The sequence below is a fragment of the Chanodichthys erythropterus genome, chromosome 3, assembly GCF_024489055.1.
Source record: "Chanodichthys erythropterus isolate Z2021 chromosome 3, ASM2448905v1, whole genome shotgun sequence".
Taxonomy (NCBI): domain Eukaryota; kingdom Metazoa; phylum Chordata; class Actinopteri; order Cypriniformes; family Xenocyprididae; genus Chanodichthys; species Chanodichthys erythropterus.
This window is the reverse complement of record NC_090223.1, coordinates 12746557-12772792: the sequence shown is the minus strand read 5'-3', so window position 1 is coordinate 12772792 and position 26236 is coordinate 12746557. Positions and strand designations below refer to the sequence as shown.

At 34.1% G+C, this 26236-nt stretch overlaps 2 protein-coding genes and 1 long non-coding RNA gene across 4 annotated transcripts in view; all 3 read right to left on the bottom strand.

Annotated features, from left to right (window-relative positions):
• The window catches only part of LOC137017087 (GTPase IMAP family member 7-like), a 33321-nt gene extending 25229 nt beyond the window's left edge, over nucleotides 1-8092 (bottom strand). For both annotated transcript variants that reach the window (XM_067381041.1, XM_067381040.1), the window contains exons 1-3: nucleotides 7975-8092; nucleotides 7647-7707; nucleotides 7088-7218 (exon numbers count right to left, since the gene is read on the bottom strand). In XM_067381041.1, the coding sequence (XP_067237142.1) occupies nucleotides 7088-7218; nucleotides 7647-7707; nucleotides 7975-7994 (212 nt within the window). In that variant the 5' untranslated portion in view covers nucleotides 7995-8092. The remainder of the gene's footprint in view (nucleotides 1-7087; nucleotides 7219-7646; nucleotides 7708-7974) is intronic.
• Nucleotides 1-26236, bottom strand: part of LOC137017073 (zinc finger protein 502-like) — a 634288-nt gene that overhangs the window by 323159 nt on the left and 284893 nt on the right. The gene's annotated exons all lie outside the window — the stretch shown is intronic.
• LOC137017123 (uncharacterized) lies at nucleotides 9543-14963 on the bottom strand. Its single transcript, XR_010894561.1, has 4 exons — nucleotides 14936-14963; nucleotides 13805-13851; nucleotides 9939-9968; nucleotides 9543-9679 (listed from the first exon to the last, which is right to left on the bottom strand). It is a non-coding gene; the product is annotated as an uncharacterized lncRNA (long non-coding RNA).

Genomic DNA, 26236 nt, shown 5'->3' with positions numbered 1-26236 from the left:
TAGTTTACTAGTTAAATTGCATGCTTAGTTTAATATACTCATATACTTATAGTTTATTGTTTCTATATTACTTTTGCTCTTTACTACTACGTTCCTATTTTGGTATAATTTTTATACTTGAAATATACCTGTATATTTGTAACTGTATTTTAAGCATATTTAACCTGTTAACTGTCACGCCCATTTTTGAGTGTAGACCTGCAAAGGTAATGTCGAAATTCAAATTACTATAATTCTGGAACGCTTTGGAATATAAACCTCATTCTGGTCTTGTTTTAAAGGACACACTCTGAAGTTTATTGCACAAGTGTCTGAAGTTTAAAAAATTAAACAAAAAAGTTATAGCGGTTTAAGTTTATTGTAATAAAAAAAATAAAAAATAAAAATATTTTTTATTAAAATAATATACAAATAAAAAATTGGTTCACCCTAAAAATTATATAAAATGAAAGCCATAAGTCTAAAGAAGTTGTGTTCCAATTTTAAGACAGATATCACACAAAAATGAGCTTTTTGTGAGCTGCTATACCAAGAAAGGCCACTTGGTGAAATTCATGCTCCAATGATGATTCCTAAGGGACACTTTTCTACCGCTTGACCTCACACCACAACAAAGATTGATATCCTTTTTTTTAATTTATTTATTTATTTTTTTTATTCAAAACACTGCTCAGGATGTAAATTATTTTAAAACAGTATAAACAGCGTATTAATTGTTTTGGACCCACTTTATATTAAGTGGCCATAACTACTATGTACTTACATTTAAATTAATCATTTGATACAATGCACTTATTGTGTACATACATGTTTTTACATTGTAGTTATATTTTAAAAACACCTGCATGTAATTACATCTGTAATTAATTTCTGTAATTACATTTATAATTACACTGTTGACCCATCCCTTACACCTTACCCCTACCCTTAAACCTACCCATACCACTAAAGCTTTCCCTAACCTTACCCGTACCCCACCTTAATAGCTGCAAATGTGTTTTGCAATTCAATATGAGCCCAATAAGTACATTGTACTTATTTTTTCATGCAAGTACATAGTAGTTAAGGCCACTTAATATAAAGTGGGACCATTGTTTTTTTTTTCCGTGAACATATACAATAAATACAAAAATACTAATGAAACGACTACCATTACTACTATAAATAACTATTCATACAAATGTACATCGCTATGTATAACTATTTACAACATTTCAGTAATAAATACTACAAGGTATTTTCATCATGCCAATTGTTGAAACAATCTCGATGTGGCAAGAAGCAGAGGGACACATTACATGCAGAGCAGATGACAGGGGTTTTCTTGTGGCACACTCTGCATTTCCTTCTAGAAGCACATTTGGACTGTGCGATGTGCTTTGGTCTGTGGCATGCAGAACGGTTGGAGGCAGGAGCAGCAGGTGGAGCAGGAGCAGGAGCAGCAGGTGCAGGAGCAGCAGGTGGAGCAGGGGGTGGCATCCAGTCAGCAAGCAAGCTCACAAACTAGAGCTTCTCGAAATTCTTTCTGATTCTTTGCCCTCTTGTTCTGCATTCCAGCCAGCTGCTGGTGGTTTCAACTCCACCCATGTTCCTGTGTGTAAAGTAAACATACCAATGATCAATACATAAAATATTAACGTTTCTGCATTTCCAGCAAATCTGCAACTCTAGAAAATAAATTTGACTCACTTGTTGTAGTCTGCAACTGCAGCAGGAATGGGAACAGTGTTTTCTGTCCATTTCCCATCTGGAGTTTTGACCCTCCTTTGCACAGTCTGGTCTCCATTGGCGGAATGAAAGGAAGAACACATGAGGACTTCTCTTGTGTCCTTCCATTCAAAATAATCTGCCAATGGGGTAAGCAAAATAATCTTAATCCAAACTGAAAACAAGTTTATATATCTTATTTTTGGTTTGAAATAAGATTATTTTGCTTACCCCATTGGCAGATTATTTTGGTTGTTTTAAGGAAAAACTCACTTAATTTTGACTTATTTTTCCTGAAAACAAGAAAATAATTTTTACTTGTCAAGAAAATGTTTCTTGATTTAAGAACTTTAAGATATTTTGACTAGAAACAAGACAAAAACTCTAAGTAAGAACAGCATTTTTTGCAGTGTAAGTATAATACATAATGTCACATATATATGCTTTTCCATAACATACATTAGTAATGACTGTAAATAAAATGTATCAAACTCACCAAAAATACATGATTACACATTTTGTCACATTTACACACTGTTCCCTAACATACTGCATATTAGTAAAGAAAGACTGTATATAAATGTATGACCTTACCGATCTAGAGAGGTGTCTGAAAAATCTGCTTCTGGAAAAAGCATGTCTGGCTCGTCATCGCTGGAATCATCCCGCTCTTCATCGCTAGACTTGCAAAGCTCATTTACAACTTCTGAAAGTGTATAAAATGTCCTTTTTTGCCTCTTCGGATCCATGTCATGACCATAAAGTGTGGAGTGTCAAAGTGCAAATAAAATGGTTGCTCCTAGCCCTTGCAGGTTTACTTTTATGATTGTTGATAAACGTTCAGCAGCAGTTTTCAAACCGCAGGTGGACATGTGATTAGCAACAAGAGCCAATTTGCTTTTGATTGGATAATTGTTTTTCAAAGTCAGGTTTCATTGGCTGCTGAATTGCTTTGAACTCATGAGGGTTAGATACAGCTCTCGCTGTTCTTTGGTTGAGACTTACTTGAATGACAACCATGAAAAATATATACTTTCAATATAAATTTAATATAAACTTTAAATACATATATATTTTTTCAGTAATATTCTAAATATTTTAGACAAATACTAGAAAATATTTTGTTTGACTTATTCAATTCTCTTAGCGAGCTCCTCCCCTTGTGTGTGGTGTCAGGTTTCGTATTAAAACATTTATTTCAACTATTTTATAATAAAAACCTTTTCTAATCTTGACAAAACGCATATCGTCGGAAAGGTCTGATTCCGGAAGCCAAAAACCCGGAAGTGTGAAATTGGCCTATGGCAATGGCATTTTATTTTCCTCTTACCTCCAAATAGAGGGTATGCATCGATGTCACTTTCCCGCCGAAAACGCGCTCCCTCAGCTAGACTGAGTGGCAAAAGTACCAGCTGCGTAACTGGATTAATAGGAGAAACGGCAAAAACGCGAGTAAAACTAACGAATTACCCTAAAGGTTGGACTCGAAAGTGTTTCTTACAACTTGTCAAATAAACCTAATCCATGGATATTGACATGCAGCCAGGAGTCGTGTTTCCTGACATTTATATGTGCCTGATTTGACGCCGGGGAAATACATAAAGCAAATCTGCCTGTGAATATTTAATATAACTACAATATTGGTAGGTTTAAATCTGCTTAATCACTTATATCAATGTTATATCGTCATATTGTCCAGCCCTAAAACTTTTATAGTATAGTTTTTGACAGTGTTGTTTATTTAAAAACACCCAATTATGCATAATATAAGATGGAAAATATTTAATTGATGAGTCGTCAACATAATATATAACAATACAATATATAAGGTATGATTTTACCTCAAAATCCAACAATTCGACACAAAATGATAACTGCAAATCCATGTTCTCTGCTGGAGTCCAGCTGTTTCTGTGAATTGCAGTGATCCATTTGCTTCTTTTTCTGTTGCTTTCTCTAGTTTTTAAATATATACCTCAGGGTTTGTGTCAAAGCTATTTGTACAGTCAGCCGCAAAGCTCTTTCCCGTTTTGAATGTGTTTTGTGTGTTTTTCGCGACATTCACGCTGAAAACCAATGCTGCTGCTCAGTCTTTTGCCACTCAGCGTGCGTGACCGCAGTCCTAACGGTCGACGGTGACGTCATGTGCATACCCTCTATAAAGTAGCTAATTATTAGCGCATTTCAGCTTTGTTTACAGCGGTAACCAAGGAAACGCTGTATCACTGCTGCGCCATAAGCGCCACCTGCTGTCAGAGAGTGAATCTGCGTCTCATTCAGCCTGCTGTTTTTGTTTCAAGCTTTTGTGTGTGTGTGTAGCATTTATAATTTCACAAAGATAAAGTCAGACCGTTCTGTTTTTGCTTTAAATCTTGAAATTATACCTAATTCAAATAAAAAACAACTGCTCATGCAACGTGCGTAGCATCTTTGTTTGGATTGTGATTAAAAAGCAGTGGTTCCCTCTAATTTGAAATGGCTATGTATTTTTGTTTATTATAATAATATTAATAATAAATATCTGCAACCAGTATCAGAATCGGCCAATTTGCTTGTAAAAATAAATAAATAAATCAGAATCTACATTGACCACGAAAAAAATACTAAATACTATCTCGGCTGTCTTTTTCTATCAAGTAGATCTTGTCTTTCAAAAAGGTCGAGGTCAGGGATCTTGGGCTTAAAAAGGTTGGTGACCACTGGTTTAGAGAATGTTTTAATTAGGCCTACGTTATTTGTATCCTTTAAAAAATCCCCCCTCCCCATCTGCAGGACAGTGGCATTCCAGGACCGATCGACGTGGACATTTTAAAACATAAAATGAGACATGAATGTACATTAGCCTTTCTTGATATATGCCTATTTTTCTCCAGTCATAGATTTCCTGTTCGTGTTCATGAACAGCAGCATTGTTAGCATGGTTGTTCACTTACCTTCTCTGTTCTTCTTAGCTATTAAGAGTTTAGCCGCAAATTTGCCAGAAATGGGAAAAATCTTTTCCCAATTGACTTGTGTATTAAGACGTTATTGCTTCAACCTTTCTCATTTGATTTAGCCTATGCTGAGAAGCATTCAAGATTTGGTTTCACTTTCCGTAAGACCATTAAACTCCTCCCATTCAAACTAATAGAGACAAGCTACATTTTAAAAATGTTAGATTTTAGAGTTAAAATCATTGATGCATTTTGTGCTGTGAAAGATGAACAGGAATAAAATAAATGAACAGTCCATGATATCTGAATGTGATTTACAAGGTGTCGTTACATGGATTTAGAGTAGCCTACTCTTACTTAAGTAGAAATTTCGGGTATCTATACTTTACTAGAGTAATTATTTTTCAGCCGACTTTTTACTTCTACTCCTTACATTTTCAAGCAATTATCTGTACTTTCTACTCCTTACATTTTAAAAATAGCCTCGTTATTCTTATTTTTTCTTATTTTTTACTCTTATTTACTCTTACTTTCATTCCGGCTTTAAAAAAATCGCACCATCCGGATAGAGTGAATTTGATTGTGGTTGGATGAGAAGTATAAACATATACAATTCTGACACCCTATTGGTTTGTACCGGGTGTGTCTCATACGTCCTAAAAAGTGAAGCTGCGGGCTCTTTGATCGCCCCCTGGTGGCTGGATGCAGTACAGATCATAAACCCTGCCCTCTCAATGCAGTCGAATGAGACTTCAGTGAAAACTTAAAAATAAATTCTGCTTCAAATAAAACTTTCTGAAAGATGGTTTTGGTCATTTAAGGTAGTTGTTATCACGCTGATATATATTCAATTGTTCGTTTTTGTGATGATTTAGATTTTAGCTAGCAATTTGATGCTATATACTATTTTTTTTTATTTTTATTTTTTTTAAATGCTTTATTTGAACACTTAGTTTACACTATGGAACAAACAACTAAAAATATAACAACAACAATTAAGAATAATACCAATAGAATATACAGAAAAAACAAAAAAATTGAATAAAATGAATAAAAATTATACATTAAATACAGTAAAGAGTTTGTAGGCCGTGCAAACTGTACATGTTTTAAGAGCTTTTTTGTTAAGTGAGAGTGAAATTGTGAGTAAGTAATGTTTTATCTCTTGAAAGAATACTAGAAAAATAGGTTTACAATTTGAAAATTTACATTTATGAATATAAAATCTACATAGAAAGAGAATTAGGTTTATTATAAAGCAGACATTTGAATCTGCTGTAAAGAAACCAAAAATAACAGATTTAGGACTCATTGAAAAACCCTGTAAGATAGTACTTGAAATAAAAGAACTTACATCTGTGTTTCAGTATCATTCTGACAAAAGGAGCATTTAGTGTCAAAATCTGATCCAAATTTTTTCTTAAGAAAATGTTTGACAGGGTAAATATTATGGAGCAATTTAAAAGTTATTTCTTTTATTTTGTTAGTAAGGAAAAATCTTTGTTGCATGGACCATATATTTTTCCAATTTAAATTATCAAAAAGGTTGTTCCAATATGAAACTGCAGGGGGGGCAGAGACACTGTTCTCAAGGAATAAAGTTCTTATTTTATAATTTCTTCCTTTTTTCCAGTGAAACATATTTCACCAATAGGTGTATTAACAGGTTCAGGAAAGGGAATTGTTTCTATAGTTACAGTATAATTTCTGAAAAGCATGTATAAGCCAGATGTAATAGCATCCATAACAGTTGCAAACTCTTTAGGAGTTACAGGTATATTATATTGTAAAAGAAATTCTGTATATCTAAAAAGTAGACTGTGGAATTACAAATTTAAGAATCTGTTTAAGATCTGCGGATCCTACATCCTGACCATTTGGCATGACAAGCTCAAGATACAGCAGTGCCTTTGTCTCTATGATAATGTAAAGGTATGGGCGATACTGTCAGACTGATTGGATTAGCACCTATGCATTTGAATGACACAGTTATGCTGATTAGATCATGGCTGGGAAATGTAGAGAATGGGCTGATCCCTCCCCCTTGAATGTATATGAACAACCAAGTCACTGCCTTAGTTAGATTTTGGATGACCACAGCGACGCACAGCGTGTTTCTCAATAAAGAGTAACTTCTGCTTCAAGAGATCCCAAAGTCTCCTGGTCTATGCTTCTGAGATTTCCAACACTAGACTGTACTAGACTGAGATGTTGTCCCTGAGTGCCATAACAACATCTCTCATAAAGGTTTGCAACTTTACAAAGTAAACAATGATCCAAAAAACACACTGATTAGCACACCAAATACCATTGTATGCTATTTCCGCCGCCTCACAGGAAGTTGTACCCACGTTCTCTTTTACAGTAGCGCCCCACGGAAACAGGTGGATAGCGCTCGATGTGATATATCAGAAATATCTTGTGTGCGGGGGTCAGAGGTCACTCACGCGATCTGCAGCGCTCGCGTCCCCAGCACTCGCGCGCGCTCGTATTTGGTCATGTAAGGAGTGGTGATCCTCTTCTGACTGGCCTGCTGGCCTTCTCCCGCCGGCAGGATCTGGACGTTCTCCTGATCCTCCTGAACAAATGGAGACAAAACTGTCAGGACAGACTGGAACTGACGTGCTTCATCAGCAATCAACAGAGATAATAGATACTTTTCTCATTACAAAACACAGATACTCGCTAAATTCACATGTGACAATGAACTGTAAACAACAGTGAGTATTAACCTGTCTAAGAGCAGTGCTTTTTAATGTGAATTTTACAATTTGAGTGTTATTAAGTTTGCATTAAAGTAATAAAAAACAGGAGTTTTTATACTAAAATATCACAGTGTTGTAAATTAAATCTTAACGGTGCTTAAATAGATTACATGAATATGAATATGAAGACTTTATTCTATTACAACAATATATTGCATATATAGTTAGCATATTACTATGTCTAGTCAGAACACAAAACTATCAGCAGGAATCAGTTTAAAAACAGTAAGTTTGTTCTCACATCCTCCAGATCATCCAGAGGCTCTTCATCTTCAACATCATCGAAATCTCCATCATCAAAACTGAACAAACAAACATCGAAATGAATAAACAAACACACACACGATCAATCTCACAGTGTGAGCTAATGTCCTAAAGGCTTTCCTGAATCTCGATGAAGTAACTCGTGTCATTAAACACTCTCCAGTGTTGAACTTTCTAAGCTGTAAAACAGATGAACTACAGATTTATAATCATCTCATAGAGCTGTTTACCCTGATGAAGTTTAAACTAGTAAATCTTTAAACTAGTAAACATCTCAAAACGACTATAACGCACTCGGAACTCACTTGTCTTCGTTGTCAGACATTATTAGTGTCTCGTATGTCGTAAAAACGATTAAATTCTTTGATATATTCTGTTTACTGTGGCGTCTCGCGACTAACCATCTCAAAGCGTGGAACAAACTTCCGGCTGTGCACCAGTTTCACAGTCCGTGCAGAAACACGAGCGCAATAACAGTGTCGTTCCCAAAACACACCCATCGCGTTTGAAAGCGAAAAACACTCAGTTGAACCTTAAATCATTAGACACCTTTTAATAGCATGCTTGTAGGCCTACAGAATATATTAAAAATATTTACACGCACGTTAAGCATAACTAATACGACTGTTTCCGACAGTTTTGTTTAGAATCAGTGATGCGGGCCGAACATCTCCACGATAAACAATGAGTATTTAACTGTATGATTAAAAAGTTGTTTTTTGATGTGCATTTACTATGTTTAAACAGCAGATGGCGTCATCAGCATCTCTCTCAAATTCCTTAAAAGAAGCCATATTTTAGGAAACTTTGTCATAGATTTATTTTGATCATTCAAAATAATAGGAAACATCCTGAAAACTCTACTGGTTACAAAAACAGCAACATTTAATTTTATGTTTGCTTTCTTAATTTAAAGTGCGTGCAAACAGCATAGTGGTGTTTTATGAAATGTTTGGGGACATTCAGGGTGATCTGCTTGTAGAAAATGACTTGTCGACTGAATTTGGTCTCTGTCTGCTCAGTCTAGCAGGAACTGCTCAATTTCAAACTGTTCCAATCTCTTTTCAGAGCGTGAATTTTATCATCAATTTAGGTGATGTTTTCCCACATGGAAAAAACCTATATAAACATATATGTTTCAATATAGGTTTTGATATAGGTTTTTAATATATGTGACATATATAAAATTGGCCGTTTTCCTATATTATATGTACATATATGCACATATATATATGCACATATATGTACACATATATGTACACATATATAGGTATATGTATGCACATATATAGGTACATATATGCACATATATATGCACCTATATGTACACATATGTACACATATATATGTGCATACATATACCTATATAGGTACATATATGCACATATATATGCACCTATATGTTCACCTATAATAGTAAAATTAAAATCCATAGCTGCTAGGCAACATAAATAAAAGTCCAAAATGTAGAAATGTACATTATTTATTTACTCAAGATCAATCAAATAGTACAAAACAAAAAATATAGTACAAGAACAAAAATAAGACAAAAAACCTGCTAGGCAACATAAATAAAAGCCCAAAATATAGAAACTAACATTTTTGTAAGTCCTTCATGATTTCAAAAACAATATAGAAACTGGAACTAAAACCATAAGAAAGGGAGCAAGAGAGAATATTGACTCCGAAATTCTACTCACAGATTGAGTTGTACACTCAATTTACAGTGACAGGAAGTCCGTCTGCATCCTTCAATTTCAAAACAACACACTTCAAAAAGGTCAGTGTCTTTTTCAGTCCTTTAGGATACTGGATTGGATTGGATTCCAAATGCAAAATATACACATAGGAGGAGGTCCAGTGCCATCAAGATGTCCTCACTCTACTCTGTGATTAACTGGCCATCCAACGTGAACAAAATGTGGTCATACTGCATGAGATGATCCTCCCGCAGGCTTTAGGCACTATCTTAGGTGTTGGGATGACAGGAGGGCTGGTCTGAGCATGGCCCTGGAGAAGAGGGGATAATAGCATTAACCATCTTCACATATTTATTTGAAAGGCAAACCTTATAAGCTAAATTAATTTCAACTACTGTCATATACAACTGCTCAAATACTTTTGGCCATTAACTGAAAATGAATGTAATTTTCTCTTCACATTGAGAGAATAATTTGTGTATTATCATTTGTATAGCAAAATGTGCAATAAGTGTCGTGCTTTGATTAGATTGTGCTTCACACACTGTAGTCAACTGTTCATGGCTCACCTCAATGTCAAACAGCAACCCCAGGTCCACCTTGTATGGAAGGCCGTTTCAGCATAAAAACGTTCCAGCGTTACTCGTCGTAATTATATTTTTACTAGTAACAATTAAATTAAAGAGCTCTATAATTTAATTTTTACTAGTAACAATTACAATTATAGAGCTCTCTAATTCAATTTTTACTAGTAACAATTACAATTACAGAGCTCTATAATTCAATTTTTACTAGTAACAATTATGATTATAGAGCTCTCTAATTCAATTGTTACTAGTAACAATTCCAATTAGAGAGCTCTACAATTCATTTATTACTAGTCATATGTCTCCATTGACTTGCATTCATTTTTAATTATAGAGCTCTCTAATTCAATTTTTACTAGTAACAATTACAATTATAGAGCTCTCTAATTGAATTCTTACTAGTAACAATTACAATTATAGAGCTCTCTAATTCAATTTTTACTAGTAACAATTACAATTATAGAGCTCTCTAATTGAATTCTTACTAGTAACAATTACAATTATAGAGCTCTCTAATTCAATTTTTACTAGTAACAATTACAATTATAGAGCTCTCTAATTGAATTCTTACTAGTAACAATTACAATTATAGAGCTCTCTAATTGAATTCTTACTAGTAACAATTACAATTATAGAGCTCTCTAATTGAATTCTTACTAGTAACAATTGAATTACAGAGCTCTATAATTGAATTCTTACTAGTAACAATTACAATTATAGAGCTCTCTAATTGAATTCTTACTAGTAACAATTGAATTACAGAGCTCTATAATTGAATTCTTACTAGTAACAATTACAATTATAGAGCTCTCTAATTCAATTTTTACTAGTAACAATTACAATTATAGAGCTCTCTAATTGAATTCTTACTAGTAACAATTGAATTACAGAGCTCTATAATTGAATTCTTACTAGTAACAATTACAATTATAGAGCTCTCTAATTCAATTTTTACTAGTAACAATTACAATTATAGAGCTCTCTAATTGAATTCTTACTAGTAACAATTGAATTACAGAGCTCTCTAATTGAATTCTTACTAGTAACAATTACAATTATAGAGCTCTCTAATTGAATTCTTACTAGTAACAATTACAATTATAGAGCTCTCTAATTGAATTCTTACTAGTAACAATTGAATTACAGAGCTCTATAATTGAATTCTTACTAGTAACAATTACAATTATAGAGCTCTCTAATTCAATTTTTACTAGTAACAATTACAATTATAGAGCTCTCTAATTGAATTCTTACTAGTAACAATTGAATTACAGAGCTCTATAATTGAATTCTTACTAGTAACAATTACAATTATAGAGCTCTCTAATTCAATTTTTACTAGTAACAATTACAATTATAGAGCTCTCTAATTGAATTCTTACTAGTAACAATTGAATTACAGAGCTCTCTAATTGAATTCTTACTAGTAACAATTACAATTATAGAGCTCTCTAATTGAATTCTTACTAGTAACAATTACAATTATAGAGCTCTCTAATTGAATTCTTACTAGTAACAATTGAATTACAGAGCTCTATAATTGATTTATTACTAGTAAAAATACACATTAAAGATATGTGTAATTGCAGAGCTCTATAATTGAATTACAGAGCTCTGTAATTCAATTGTTACTAGTAACAATTGAATTAGAGAGCTCTCTAATTGCAATTGTTACTAGTAACAATTGAATTAGAGAGCTCTGTAATTCAATTAGAGAGCTCTATAATCAAATTGTTACTAGTAAGAATTCAATTGTAGAGCTCTCTAATTGCAATTCTTACTAGTAACAATTGAATTACAGAGCTCTCTAATTGAATTCTTACTAGTAACAATTACAATTATAGAGCTCTCTAATTGAATTCTTACTAGTAACAATTACAATTATAGAGCTCTCTAATTGAATTCTTACTAGTAACAATTGAATTACAGAGCTCTATAATTGATTTATTACTAGTAAAAATACACATTAAAGATATGTGTAATTGCAGAGCTCTATAATTGAATTACAGAGCTCTGTAATTCAATTGTTACTAGTAACAATTGAATTAGAGAGCTCTCTAATTGCAATTGTTACTAGTAACAATTGAATTAGAGAGCTCTGTAATTCAATTAGAGAGCTCTATAATCAAATTGTTACTAGTAAGAATTCAATTGTAGAGCTCTCTAATTGCAATTCTTACTAGTAATAATTAAATTATAGAGCTCTCTAATTCAATTGTTACTAGTAACAATTGAATTAGAGAGCTCTATAATTGAATTACAGAGCTCTCTAATTGAATTGTTACTAGTAAGAATTAAGTTACAGAGCTCCATAATTCAGTTCTTACTAGTAACAATTAGAATTAGAGAGCTCTGTAATTGCAATCTTACTAGTACAAATTGAATTACAGAGCTCTACAATAGCAATTCTTACTAGTAACAATTGCATTACAGAGCTCTGTATTCGGCGACATATCATTATGCTAATCGTGCCTTATGCATATTCAACTGGGGTCAGTGGCGTAACTTTGTTTTACAAAGTGGGTGGGACAAGAATGTGTATGGGGGGGTGTGTATGTTGTATTATTATTACAATAATAATAATAATAATAATAATAATAATATGATATTAAAATTATAAATGTGTTCAAATATGATAGTTTTCCTACATGGAATGTCTTGATGGGCTAGTGGCAGTTTCTCCGTTTAGGGTGCAAGAGGTCCCCGGTTCTAATCCAACCATATGTCATTTTTTTTTTCTCATTAAAACCAAAGATTTTCATCAGTGATTGTATATCAAGAGCAGGGACACGTTTATATGTATTTTGTTTTTTTTGTGATTTCAACGTATCGAATAGAGTCTCCGCAACAGCGATAGATTGAACTGCTAATCCATGTGCAAGAGCGCTGTGAACCCTGTTGCACGCGCCTCTGATAACAGTGACAACGAGCACTCAACAACATAATTTCAAAAACAACACATCCCAGCGCCAAATCGCCTATTATTAACACAAATTGATAATCAACTAGAGGTGTTTATTTTGTATTAGATATCCGCGATAATCATTCTATTATTGCATAACAATACTAAATAATATAGGGCATTTCACCCTATATTATGTCCAGTGATATGGAGTGTTCTTGGCTCTTAGCTTTACCAATATACAAAGGTGAATGAATATAACGACTAAATATAGGCTTTCATCTCAGGCATCATCTTAATTTTGCTTTAATGTGAACATGATTAATATGTTACCTAAGTCTGTAAAATATTTCAGGATACTTTAGAACCACGCTAAAGGGCTTTTATTTTGAAACTCACTTTTGTAGGCGGGAAATCTGCAATCTGTTTTGCATCTCATGAATAGGAGTTTTTACTAGTAATAATACAATTATAGAGCTCTGTAATTAGAATTGTTACTAGTAAGAATTGAATTAAAGAGCTCTCTAATTCAGTTTTTACTAGTAACAATTACACTTAGAGAGCTCTATAATTCAGTTTTTACTAGTAACAATTGAATTAGAGAGCTCTCTAGTGGAATTGTAGAGCTCTGCAATTGGATTATTACTAGTAATAAATGAATTGTAGAGCTCTCTAATTGGAATTGTTACTAGTAAAAACTGAATTATAGAGCTCTACAATTCAGTTGTTACTAGTAAGAATACAATTGCAGAGCTCTATAATTCAATTAGAGAGCTCTACAATCATAATTGTTACTAGTAAAAATTGAATTATAGAGCTCTATAATTGTAATTGTTACTAGTACAAATTAAATTATAGAGCTCTTTAATTTAATTGTTACTAGTAAAAATATAATTACGACGAGTAACGCTGGAACGTTTTTATGCTGAAACGGCCTTCCATACACCTTGAACAGTGCAGGCAAGAGGAGAACAGCTGCTTCCAACTGTAGGCCTTTCAACAAAATAACATCATTAGGTTAACATAACATGGGGGATGCTTTTACCCAATACTTTTTTGTTTTGTTTTTTAAACATTCATTACTGTGTGTAAAGCCCAAAGTATACTTCGTATTTTATGCGTATGCTTTTTCTGAACTCAAAACAAATTAAGATTTTTGATGACGTCTGAGAGGTTTCTGTCCCTCCAATGATGAGGGTGAGTAATTAATGACAGAATTTTCATTTTTGGGTAAACTACCGGTAATCCTTTAAAGGTGATTACCCTTGCACAAATCAAAGCAATTCTCAAACAACACAACTGGATATTCATACAACTACACATTTGTACGAGACATACACTAGAGCTGCAGGATTCTGGATGAAATGAGAATCATGATTTTTTGGTTGCAAATAGAGATTGCAATTCTCCCACGATTCTAAATAGACAACTAAAAATAACATTTAATTTACTAGTTCTAGCAAAATATTAATTGCTGGACTCTAATTGCTGGAAAATGTTTAATTTGAATGAATTATTTTTAAAAAATGGTTTTGAATATATTAATAGCTCATTAATAAATACTTGTTTCACTACTAGATGAATCAGGGTTTAACCTTAACGAATCTATTGAATGAATGATTCAATGACAACGTCACTGGTTGCCACCTAGTGGCTTAACAAGGTCATTTATATACAACAGTTATTTGAAGCACCAAGTTAGTTTCGATTTGCTCTATTTTGATCGCTATCTAATGTCCAGTGATTATATCCTAACTGTAAACTTTTATCTTATTACTTCTGTGATAATTTTAATATTTGTAAAAGAAATCAAATAACCAAATCCTTGAATAACTACAGTGTGGTTCAAAACTGCTGTCTCTGGATCAGTGGCAGCATGAACGCTGAATGTTCCGGTAGGATTTTTGTCAAAGGTTTAATAGACGCAGGCGAATCGTTGTCATTAATAAAGTAGGATCACGTGGGTGTCTGAATCGAGATTGCGATCTTTTTACGATAAATTGTGCAGCTCTAACATACACATACAAAGTAAATCAAAGGGGTTTCGGACAAGCCAGGTTGATGATGTATATCATACCTAGAAGCAGGGCACAAGCTGATGTAACTTAAGTAAGTTGATTCAAAACTTTAACTCCCTCAATGTCAGCAGATGGTTCATGAAGTTCTCCCCCTCCTTCCAAATAATGAACATCGCCATGGTGAGCTGCTCCTCAATCATCTGTCGGGTTATCCTAAAATAGTGAACATAAAAAAAAAAACAAATTTGGTCACCTTTTGCTAGCATAACTACAAAATACACAAATTTAGACTTATTTTTCTGAAAATAAACCAAAATAGAATATTCTTACATTCAACTCAGAAAGTACTCCTTGATGAGGTCTTCAGGACTTTCTCTCAGGAAAAAGATAAGGGCCTTCAGGACACACTTCTCAGGTGAATGTTTTCAATCTGTGATAAAGCAATTGTGATTATTTTTCTTATTTAAAAAAAAAAAAAAAAAAAAGCACAATAATCTGTAATAGGGAATCAATTTTTTGCAGATATGCAATAGCAAAGGACAAGAAAATATAAAAATAATTCGTATTAATGACTGGCCAAATTTGCAATTAATATATTTATGGACAATACCAGCAACACTTGTGGCGTTGAGGGATCCAAAAAATAAAAAAATAAATTAAAAAAAATCAATTCTTTATTTTTCCAATGCGTTTCAGCATACAGGCCTTCGTCAGTGCTAAAATACTACAGATTTGCAATTAAGAAATGCATCTGAATCAGTCATTGGTTTCATTTAAAATTATGAATTTATAATACATAATTATAAGTCTGAAAATAAAACATGCATCAATTAATAAATTAGCTTTATACCCCAATATATTTAATCATTCTTGATTAAAGGGATATTTCACCGAAAAATGAAAGCTAGCTGTTAATTTACTTACCATCAGGCCATCCAAGTTGACTTTTTTTTATTTCTTTAGTAGAACAGTAAATATGTTTAGCTGGAACTGTGATCTTCTGTGATTAATGTAATGTCAATGGTTACTGTCACTGTGAGAATAAAAAAATAAATAAATACAAAATTAATACAAAACAACAAGAAAAAAAAGTCACATGCATTTGAGATGGCATAAGAGGGAGTTGATGAATGTTTTGGAATGGATAATTCTTAGTCTAAAGTTTGTTAATGAGGACAACATTCAAGTCAATAGACAGCATTAGATGGATTTTATTCAAACATGTCCAACGTTGGTAATTCATATTATCTATTAAAGGCAGGGTAGGTAAAAAATGTATAAAAAACTTTTTTTTCAAAATTTGTTTAAACTTTATATATATATCAATACATAATTAAAATGTAAGTACTCTGAAAAAGAAAGTATAAAAATCGAGTGTCTGTAGACCTCTCACGACTGTTTTAAAGACAGCTCATTATTTCCATTCACTCCACCCCCTCCCTTCTGGGCTCCTTCCAAAGCCACGCCCCCAAAACGCATGAACGCGCGACTCCGACCACTGAGCTGGAAGACGCATTATTTACCTGAGACGAGCGGAGAGGAAGGAGCACAGTGCATGTAGTGACATCATGTCAGAATCACATGTAATAAAAATAACTTTATAATTATGAAGATAAACAAACAAGATGTATTTTAGTACTCACTATCAAGCTAGCATATTGATATTGGTAAAGTTTAAAATATACATTTTTTGATTCGCTAACGAGCTAGTTATCTATAAGGCAAAGCTAAAAACAGGTTGCATGATACACGTTTTTCCATTACCATCATTTACACTGTGATGAAGATGAATTTCGTGTAAGATTCATAACATATACGTTGTTCTACAGATAAACAGAGTAACATACACTCAAATATCAACTCACAACTGCATTGCAGACACAAAATAATAACACACACATACAACACCCAGATAGCACACATACATGTGGCCGACGTCGGCCGCAGAGCGGAACGTCGGCCTCATATCTGTAACATCTAATAAGGATCGGCCAGGCATAGGCGCGTATCTTCAGTCCGAGCTCTATTTCCAGCTCGTCGGCTTTGGGTCGGATCACGACTGCAGGCCGATATGCCGCGCTTTTCTGTTTGCGCGTGACCATTCATCTCTGCAACCGACGAGAGAAATGGCGACTCCGGCAACATCTGTGGTTTTCAGGTAAGTTTTCACTTTAAGTAAATTAGAAAAATCTTTTTTATATTTCTGTGACACTTAAAAGTTACTAAGGCACTCGGTTTACTACAGGCAGTTTGTAATCTCAATTTCTCGGAGGCGAAGGGAAGATGAGCAGCAGAATGCTAGGTCAGCCCAGCTTGTTTAGTTCAGAAAAGTTTTTGTAAGTAGCCAAATTATTTGAACATATCTCGTCCTCTGCAAAATAAACGGATCAGGTCATAAACCGGTAATGGTAGATGTTTAAATACTGCGTGACTTTTACCTGTTTTAATGGGCGCGCACTTTGAACGTTCAAACACTGGAGAAGTTACCATGGTAACGGTGCACCGCAGTAACGGACAAGCTGCAAAACCTCCGTCTCTCGCTGTTGCTTTCGGGTGAGTTTAGTCCCTAAAATCACATAAATAGTATAAAACTGTTCTGGATATGTTTCTTACCTGTAATTGACACGCTTCTGTCGAATATTTACTTTATTGAAATAGTTTATTTTCTTCGAAAAAGTCCGTTAGCATAACCGTTTTCAGAACTGTTTGGCTAATATACTGAGCTCTTATGAAAGTTTGCGTTTTTAATCACATCTTTATGTTCAGAAGAGAGGCTTTGGTAGTTTTGTTAAGGTTTTTTTGGTAATCCGTCAATGGGTAATTGGGAGTGAGCTAATTTATTTAAACTGCTGTACTGACATCCCTTACAGGAAGCGCGAAAATCAAATGAAACGAAATGAAATTATCTTTCATGGTAAACAAATTACCTCGATTACATTTAATGTTTAATAATTTAATACCAATCACATTGAAGAAAAAATGTTCTGTGATTTCAGGAGTGAACAAATCAACAACACCGGAGGGGGAAGAGCTGCTGACAGGAGTAACGTATCTTTAGGACACTCAGGTGAACTGAGAAAGCTCATTAAATAACTTCATACGCATTTTTTCCTCAGAGGGTAACACTTTAGTATGGGGAACAATTCTCACTTTAAACTAGTTGCTTATTAGCTTGCATATTGGCTGTTTATTATTACTTATAAAGCAGATATCAATGCCTTATTCTGCATGACCTTATTCTACAACATCCCTAAATCCTACCTGATATCCACCCTTAAACGCTATAACTACCTTACTGTCTATTAATAAGCAGTATATTAAGAGTTTGAGGCAAAAGTTAATAGTAAATATGTTTCCCATTCCAAAGTGTTGCCCCACAAAATATTTTACCTATATCACCATGCATGTTATTTTCTTTTGCAAAATTATTTTTTAATATTACAGTTTGTAAGGCTCTGACATACAAACGTAAGTAACACAGAGCAATATAAAATGAAGTAAGCCTAAAACAAATTCTATTAATACAATTTTGTATATATATTCTGCATATTCTACTTTCTCTTTCCTGCATTTCACCTCTGCTGTAGCGGTTTTGATTCTAATGAACCTGACATTATATAGGCTCTGTGATAAACTGTTTGTTATGTTCCTAGATTCTTCCATGCTGATGGCCTGCACTCTTGTCGAAGAAAATCTCAGGCTAAAAACCATATAACCAGTAAGCAAATCCTCAAACATGCACTACTGTTCAAAAGTTTGGGGCCTGTAAGATTTTTCACATTTTAAAATCATTAAAGGGTTAGTTCACCCAAAAATGAAAATTCTGTCATTTATTACTCACCCTCATGCCGTTCCACACCCGTAAGACCTTCATTCATCTTCAGAACACAAATTAAGATATTTTAGTTGAAATCCGACGTCTCAGTGAGGCCTACATAGGGAGCAATGACATTTCCTCTCTCAAGATCCATTAATGTACTAAAAACATATTTAAATCAGTTCATGTGAGTACAGTGGTTCAATATTAATATTATAAAGTGACGAGAATACTTTTGGTGCACCAAAAAACAAAATAATGACTTATATAGTGATGGCCGATTTCAAAACACTGCTTCAGGAAGCTTCGGAGCGTTATGAATCAGCGTTTCAGATCGTGTCAAACAGCCAAACTGCTGAAATCACGTGACTTTGGCTCTCAGAACCGCTGATTCGATACACTGATTCATTATGCTCCGAAGCTTTCTGAAGTAGTGTTTTGAAATTGGCTATCACATTATTATTATTATTTTTTTTTTTTTTTTTTTTGGCACACCAAAAATATTCTTGTCACTTTATAATATTAATATTGAACCACTGTACTCACATGAACCAATTTAAATATGTTTTTAGTACATTAATGGATCTTGAGAGAAGAAATGTCATTGCTGGCTATGCAGGCCTCACTGAGCCATCGGATTTCAGCAAAAATATCCTAATTTGTCTTCTGAAGATTAACAAAGGTCTTACGGGTGTGCAACGGCATGAGGGTGAGTAATAAATGACAGAATTTTCATTTTTGGGTGAACTAACTCTTTAATCCCTGGTTGTTTCAGTGAGAGTGTCTGTGAAAAGCCTTTAGCATAAAATAATCAGCTAAATGAGATGAGGAGACAAATAATGTTATAGTGGTTGTAGTTATGATAAACTATTATGATAACAGGATGTTATGGTCATTAATATATTTTCTCTAGGTCTTTGAGTTATTTGTGTGTATTTTTTACTGATACATTCTTAAATACATTTTACTAAATATTTGGTAACACTTTAAAAGACGTTTCATTTGTTAAACATTAGTTAATGTATTAACTAACTTGAACTAGCTATGAGCAATACATTTGTTGCTGTATTTACTAATCTTTGTTAATGTTAGTCAATGAAAATATAGTTGTTCATTGTTTGTTCATGTTAGTTCACAGTGCATTAACTAATGTTAACAAGATTTTAATAATGTATTAGTATCTAATGTTAACTAATGGACCTTATTGTAAAGTGTTACCAAATACTTAAATACTTTAAATGCTGACTGGTTCAGGGGGTCGACAACTTTAGGCATTTAAGTTATTTTTCACATAAATCTGGTCAGCTTACACACTGCTCATACTCAGCCTCTAAAATGTTTGAATTAAAATCACCAATACAATATCAGGGGGTAAAGATGTCATTAGGGTTCTTACAATTATGGCTGTGCTCTTGTTACCAGATGAGATGTGATCCCCAGCGTTTGGCGCTGAGATTCTTCAGGACGTGGCCTTGATGCCATGAAGATGGTGAGTTTACCCAATAGCTGCCACTACCCAGATCAAGAGACTGATCACAACTTCAATCTGTATTAGTCTATTTTGATAGGTATATATGTTATGTGTCTTTTCTTTTTCATTACAGCCCATCACTGACAGGCTTTCCTGTGTAAAACATCATATTTATCCAAATGAGGTTTGTAAATGCATGAATTCTTTATATTTTACATTAATCATTAATTTTGAATAAAAATTACTTATAGAAGAAAATGTGACAAGGCCTCTCACAAAATGCCATATTAAAGGACTATTCAGAGTGCAAGTCAAAACTGTTTCTTTTGGGCAATATGCTACAAATATTGTCTATTGAGCTAAAGTTAAATTGAACCTGGAATGGTGATTTATGTTACCAGATGCGATACTTTGTAATGGGCATGTACAATGGATTTTGAACTCTACTATTTTTATTGCAGGGTCTCTGGGATCCCCAGCTGAAGGCATGAAGACATCAGATCTTGGCCTGGACAGATGTACCAACAGTACACCACACCGACTTCTGCTTTTGCATGGATGGCTGATTACTACCATGTTCTGAGAGGGTATTACTATAGTAAAACTGAGCACCTGTGACAGTGGGATTTGTAGTTGTAAAGAATAATCACACAATGTTTTTTTAGAAGTTGCAAACTTTTCTCTCTCTTTCTCTCTTACAAACAACACAACAGTTAAACCTTTTCAAATTCTTTTCTGGTGGTGCACAAGTCCTATTCTACAAATCAGAAATTAAGATATTCATATGCTCACATTTAAGCTGCAGACACACTACTTTGAGCATGCGAAAATTCTTCGGACACTGAAATTTAGCCATTAGGTCACACCTTCATATAGCAATTTTGTACTCTTTACATATAGTCGTGTGATGTGAATTTGCAGGTCAGAGTTCCAAACCAAACTTTTTGCATGAGCTTGCGTTTCTGGTCTCCCGCATTTGTGTGCATATGAATGGAGGTCAATGGAATGAAAAGCGTAGTGTGACCGCACCTTATTCTACAGTTGCAGCACACCTGTATCAAAAGTGTGAAGTCATGGACAGATTTTATTTGTGAACTGATATGCGAGATCTCACATATGACATATCAGTATGTGACATCCCACTCAAACACGTGCTCTATGCAGTGATAAACATGTTCTTGTCGTTATTAATCAATCAGTAATCAACACAGCACCACCCTGAAATTACCTTGCACTGTAGAATTATGGTTTTGGCAAGAAATGAAAAGTAGCCAAATATTTATTATAAATGCTACTATTTTACAATTAATATTTAAGACTATGTTAGAGAGGGATAGGAGTCATTTTTATGGATGGTAGGATTTTTTCATTACAGGTCATTTAGTTTCATAATTTGAATTTGTAGAATAAGATTAGTACAAATTTAACTGTTGTGGTTGTGAGAGAGAAAAGAAAAGAAAACTACAAGTTTGAAAATCCTAATACATTTTCTCAGTGACTTTACTGAAATATTCTCTACAAATTCCACTGTCACAGGAGCTCAGTTTTGCTACAATATATTATACAGCACATGCATAATTTGAGACAATATTCTGATTAAATTTCCAGTCTCATTTTATCAATGACAAACCATGTCTATCTTATTAACTACTATTAATTTTGTGTATAATCAATATATAAACAAGTGATATTTAATTGTTAATGAGGGATTGGCTGGACCCTGCTGACCCAATCAGCATTTCTCGTCCAATGGTCATACTTTAATTTTCCAGTTTCTCTAGTGTTGCATCCTTCTCATGGGCATTTCATGACTTTTCAGTGTGGGTTAAACCTCTTTTTGGCCCATAATATGTATTTTTTTTAAAAAAGTAATTAAAAATAGTTTTGTCTATGCTATTGAAATTGTGGTTTACATCTTTGTCACCGTTTTCACCCAAGGAGTTTACATTCCTGATAATACAAGAGCGAGGAACTTACATTTTAATTACAAAGGAAAACCAATTCTTCTGCTATATTCTTCTGTCCTCCGTTTTCAAGGGTAAGATTTTTTTTTTTATATAAATCATCAACTCACCCATATGTCTTATTTTTGTGGAACACAAAAGGAGAGAGTCACAGTCTCAGTCACCATTAGAAAAGAAACTGTGATAGTGAATTGTGACTGAGGCTATCAGTCTCTTGATGTTCTGCCTTACATCTCCTTTTGTGCTCCAATAAAAATAACGTGTTTGGTACAACAGAACATGACCAGTTTTGTTCATGAGTAAATATTGCTTTTAATTTTTTTAACTTGAGACTGTTAAGCCTGTAATTTACTTGTATTACCTCTGTGTGTATTTAAATGTAAATGCCTTCTCTATTATATTGACGGTTTGTATAGGAGGATGTATGCTCTAAACATGTAGGCTATCTGTAACTGTATTTTGTAAATATTAAAACAATGTTAACTGAATGTGATGTGTAATTATTACATAAACATGCACAATTATCAATTAGTATTAAGTATTTGAGATTTTTAAAAACGAAAATGTGTAAACTGTGTAAAACTTTAGCCCAACTGAAATCAACATCGTGTTTCACTCAACTGATGTCAACATTGTTTCAGCATAAGGTAAGCAAACCATCCGCGTCGATTTTCCGTTAGTTTTGAATGGCGTGTCTGACGTTGGTCTTTGATGCCGTGAGAAACATCGATTCTAGGTTAATTATGTGCTATCTGGGTGTAGCATGAAAGGTTCAGCCTAAATAAATAAAGGTCCTAGAAAGCCCCTGCACAGCGGCCAGTATTTACAGCTTTGCATCGTCCACACATCGGCCGGAGAGCATTCGCGATCAGAGGCCGACGTCTCGGCGACATTTTCCCGATGAGCAAACGCTCCGTGAGCTACGTCCCGGCGATGGAACTTTGTCCATCGAGACAACATCGGCCCGACGTATGTGTGTTATCTGGGCAAAGTGTGTACGACACACACAGATACAAGATAAAGACATCAGTAAACACAGGTAGAGAATATAAAAACAAAACAAAGGCGAAAAAAAACGTGCAGGTAAACTTACAGGTGAACATGGTAAAAGAGTTAGACAGAGGGTAAATATAGTTCTAAGAAAAGTTCCTAGATGCGGAGTAACGTTAGGCCTACTATCTGTTAAACATGTATTTAGTTATCTAAAGCAAAATTATGCACAATTCAACACTATAGCTATCATCTTGAGCTAGGCCTATAGATTATTTATAGTCTCTACAACGGCTCGCTGAGTAATGTTATGTTAGCTATATTACGCAGCTACATGTGCTAATGACACATGCTTCATGAAAAAAAAAAAAAAAAAAATGTATGATCAAAATACAAAAAGAAAGATTTACCTGTCCAGCAGAAATAAAGCCATCAAGGAGTCACTTTTCAGCCCCTTGAGTTCCCTCAGTTCTCGCCATCGCTGGAAAGCCACGCCGATATTAACCTTTACTGTCTGATATTAACTCGCGTTTTATTTCTTTGTTTATCCAAAGACTTTTTGTTCATTGCCTTTTCTTGTACTGTTACTGTCTTCCTTTTTTTGCCTGGTTTGCCTTCACTAACTGCATAGGCCGGTACTGTGAATTTTGCTTGCTGTTTCTCTGCCCTTGTTTTGGTATTCCTATGATCGCGTGCCTCTTGAATTCCCCAAATCAAACGTGCGCGCGCAAGTGGGCAGGTCATGTGTGGCAAAAGGGTGGTTGCCATGGTTGCGAGAGAGTGACAGTCGCCTTAGCCAATCCTGTGTTTCGTCCCGAATGGAAATAATGAGCTGTGTTTAATACAGATTAAACGGTCTAGAGTCACTCGATTTTTATACTCTTTTTATCAGAGTACTTACATTTTAATTATGCATGGATATATATAGAAAGTTTAAACAAATTTGGAACAAAATTTCTTACCTACCCTGCCTTTAACAATTATAGCCGTTTTTATAGAAATTACTTACCATGTAAAGTTATTGCAAAGTGTCCTTAGTCGTCAAACATTGAAGAGTTTTAGATCCTAAAAGGGGGAGGGGAATCAGTGTTTATAAATGAAAAAAACTTGTTTGCTGCAGACAGTGCAAGTAATTAATTAGTTGTGTAAATACGCAACCATTTCATTCTACTAAAAAAAAAAACAGGATAAAAAAAACACCTCGCGCTAGTCAAATGAAATAAGCCTTAAGTATGTCTTTACTCACAGACTTTCTTCGTCATTTTGGTCGAACAAATAGATCAATAAATCAGAGCTAACGTGAAAGAGACAAATAAAAGAACTGACAAACATTAATTTAAAAACCTAAACTCAATAACTGTAATGCGAGGATCCCCTCAGCCTCGACTCGAGCGTCTCTCCCGCTCCCCACGCACTTCCTGCCCGCAGCATTTCAAATAGTACACGCTACATACACGGTAGAGACGTTTCTTTTAAAAATTATTTAGAGACATACTTACATGGTCCAAACTGAATACATTTCTTTAGAATAAAACGAGTAAATTCAACATCTTGTATAGAATAGAAAAGTTGAAATCGTAACTAACCGAATTTTTGCAGGCCGCGCAAATTCAAAAATTCGGTTAGATACGATTTCGTTAGTATTCATGTTCACAAACAACGTTAATTAACTCATAAACAGCTAAAACACATGTTCAACCTTTGCATTATCGAGTATATTAATTAAAACATTTCCAACCTACCTTAATTCATCCGAGTCCAGGGGAAATTAATGGCGGCCGAGCAGAAAACTCGAGAAAGGCTCGTGAGTCATGACGTCAGAAAAAAAACGTCTGTCACGGGGTCCTTAAAGAGAAATTATCCTTTGGCTGAAAGTGAGATATTTGAGTAGTTGAGTGTACAATATTGAGAGCAATTCGCAGAAAGAAGAAGTAATTAGACTCAAATAGTTATAGCAATCCAACTTACACCCATATTCACTTTTACAGAGGGCTTGGGTACAAAAAGGTTGAGAACCAGGTTATGTTTAGAAAATACACTGTAATTTAATGTTGTTTTTAATCCTTTCCCCACCTAAACTAAGAGAATAAGAGAGTTAGAGAACCTTTAAAGAACTATACAGAGGCTTAACGGGTTCTTTTTATGGCAGTGGTGCTATATAGCACCTTAACCACCCCAAAGAACCGCTGAAGAACCATACAGGGGCTTTACAGGTTCTTTATAAGGTAGTGGTGCTATATAGCACCTTAACCACCCCAAAGAACCGCTGAAGAACCATACAGGGGCTTTACAGGTTCTTTATAAGGTAGTGGTGCTATATAGCACCTTAACCACCCCAAAGAACCGCTGAAGAACCGATTTTTTTTTAGAGTGTAGTTAAATTCCATAACATGCCAATTACATGTGATACCAATTTCACATGTTCGCACATACATAAGTTCTTGCATAATTGTTTTTCATTAATTCTTAGTTTTTGCCTTGATAATAGAAAATATGAGCTAGGCATCATGTATGACAGTCAAAAATGAGATATGAGCTACAAAATGACCAGATCCTGCCATTAGCTATATAGAAGACATATCTTTTATGTATAGGGCTTATATGTGGATATGAAGAAGCAATACAGGAGACCTATATTTCCTGTATATGCACATATATGCACCTCAATTTTGCCTATATATGGCATATATACGCATATATGCAGCATATATGCAGTATATATGGCATATATGCAGCATATATGCAGTATATATATGCATATATGCAGCATATATATTATCATATATGTGCATATATGCAGCATATATGTGCATATACACTGCATATAGGTTTCATATATGCGCATATATCCACATATAGATTCTTTCCATGTGGGTTTACACCCACAATGAGAACTTAAAATATTTCTGCATTGAGATTAATTTCAATATCATAAAGACAGCCTGTTATATATTGAGTTTAAATTGTATTTAATTCATTTATAAACCTTTGTGATATTTCACTCAGTTTCAACTTTAAACGATGAAGCGATTCAATGTGAATCGACTGACATCACAGTATTTTCACAACAAGAAAGAGAAACACACAGGGATATCATTAACTACAAAAAGGTTTAATT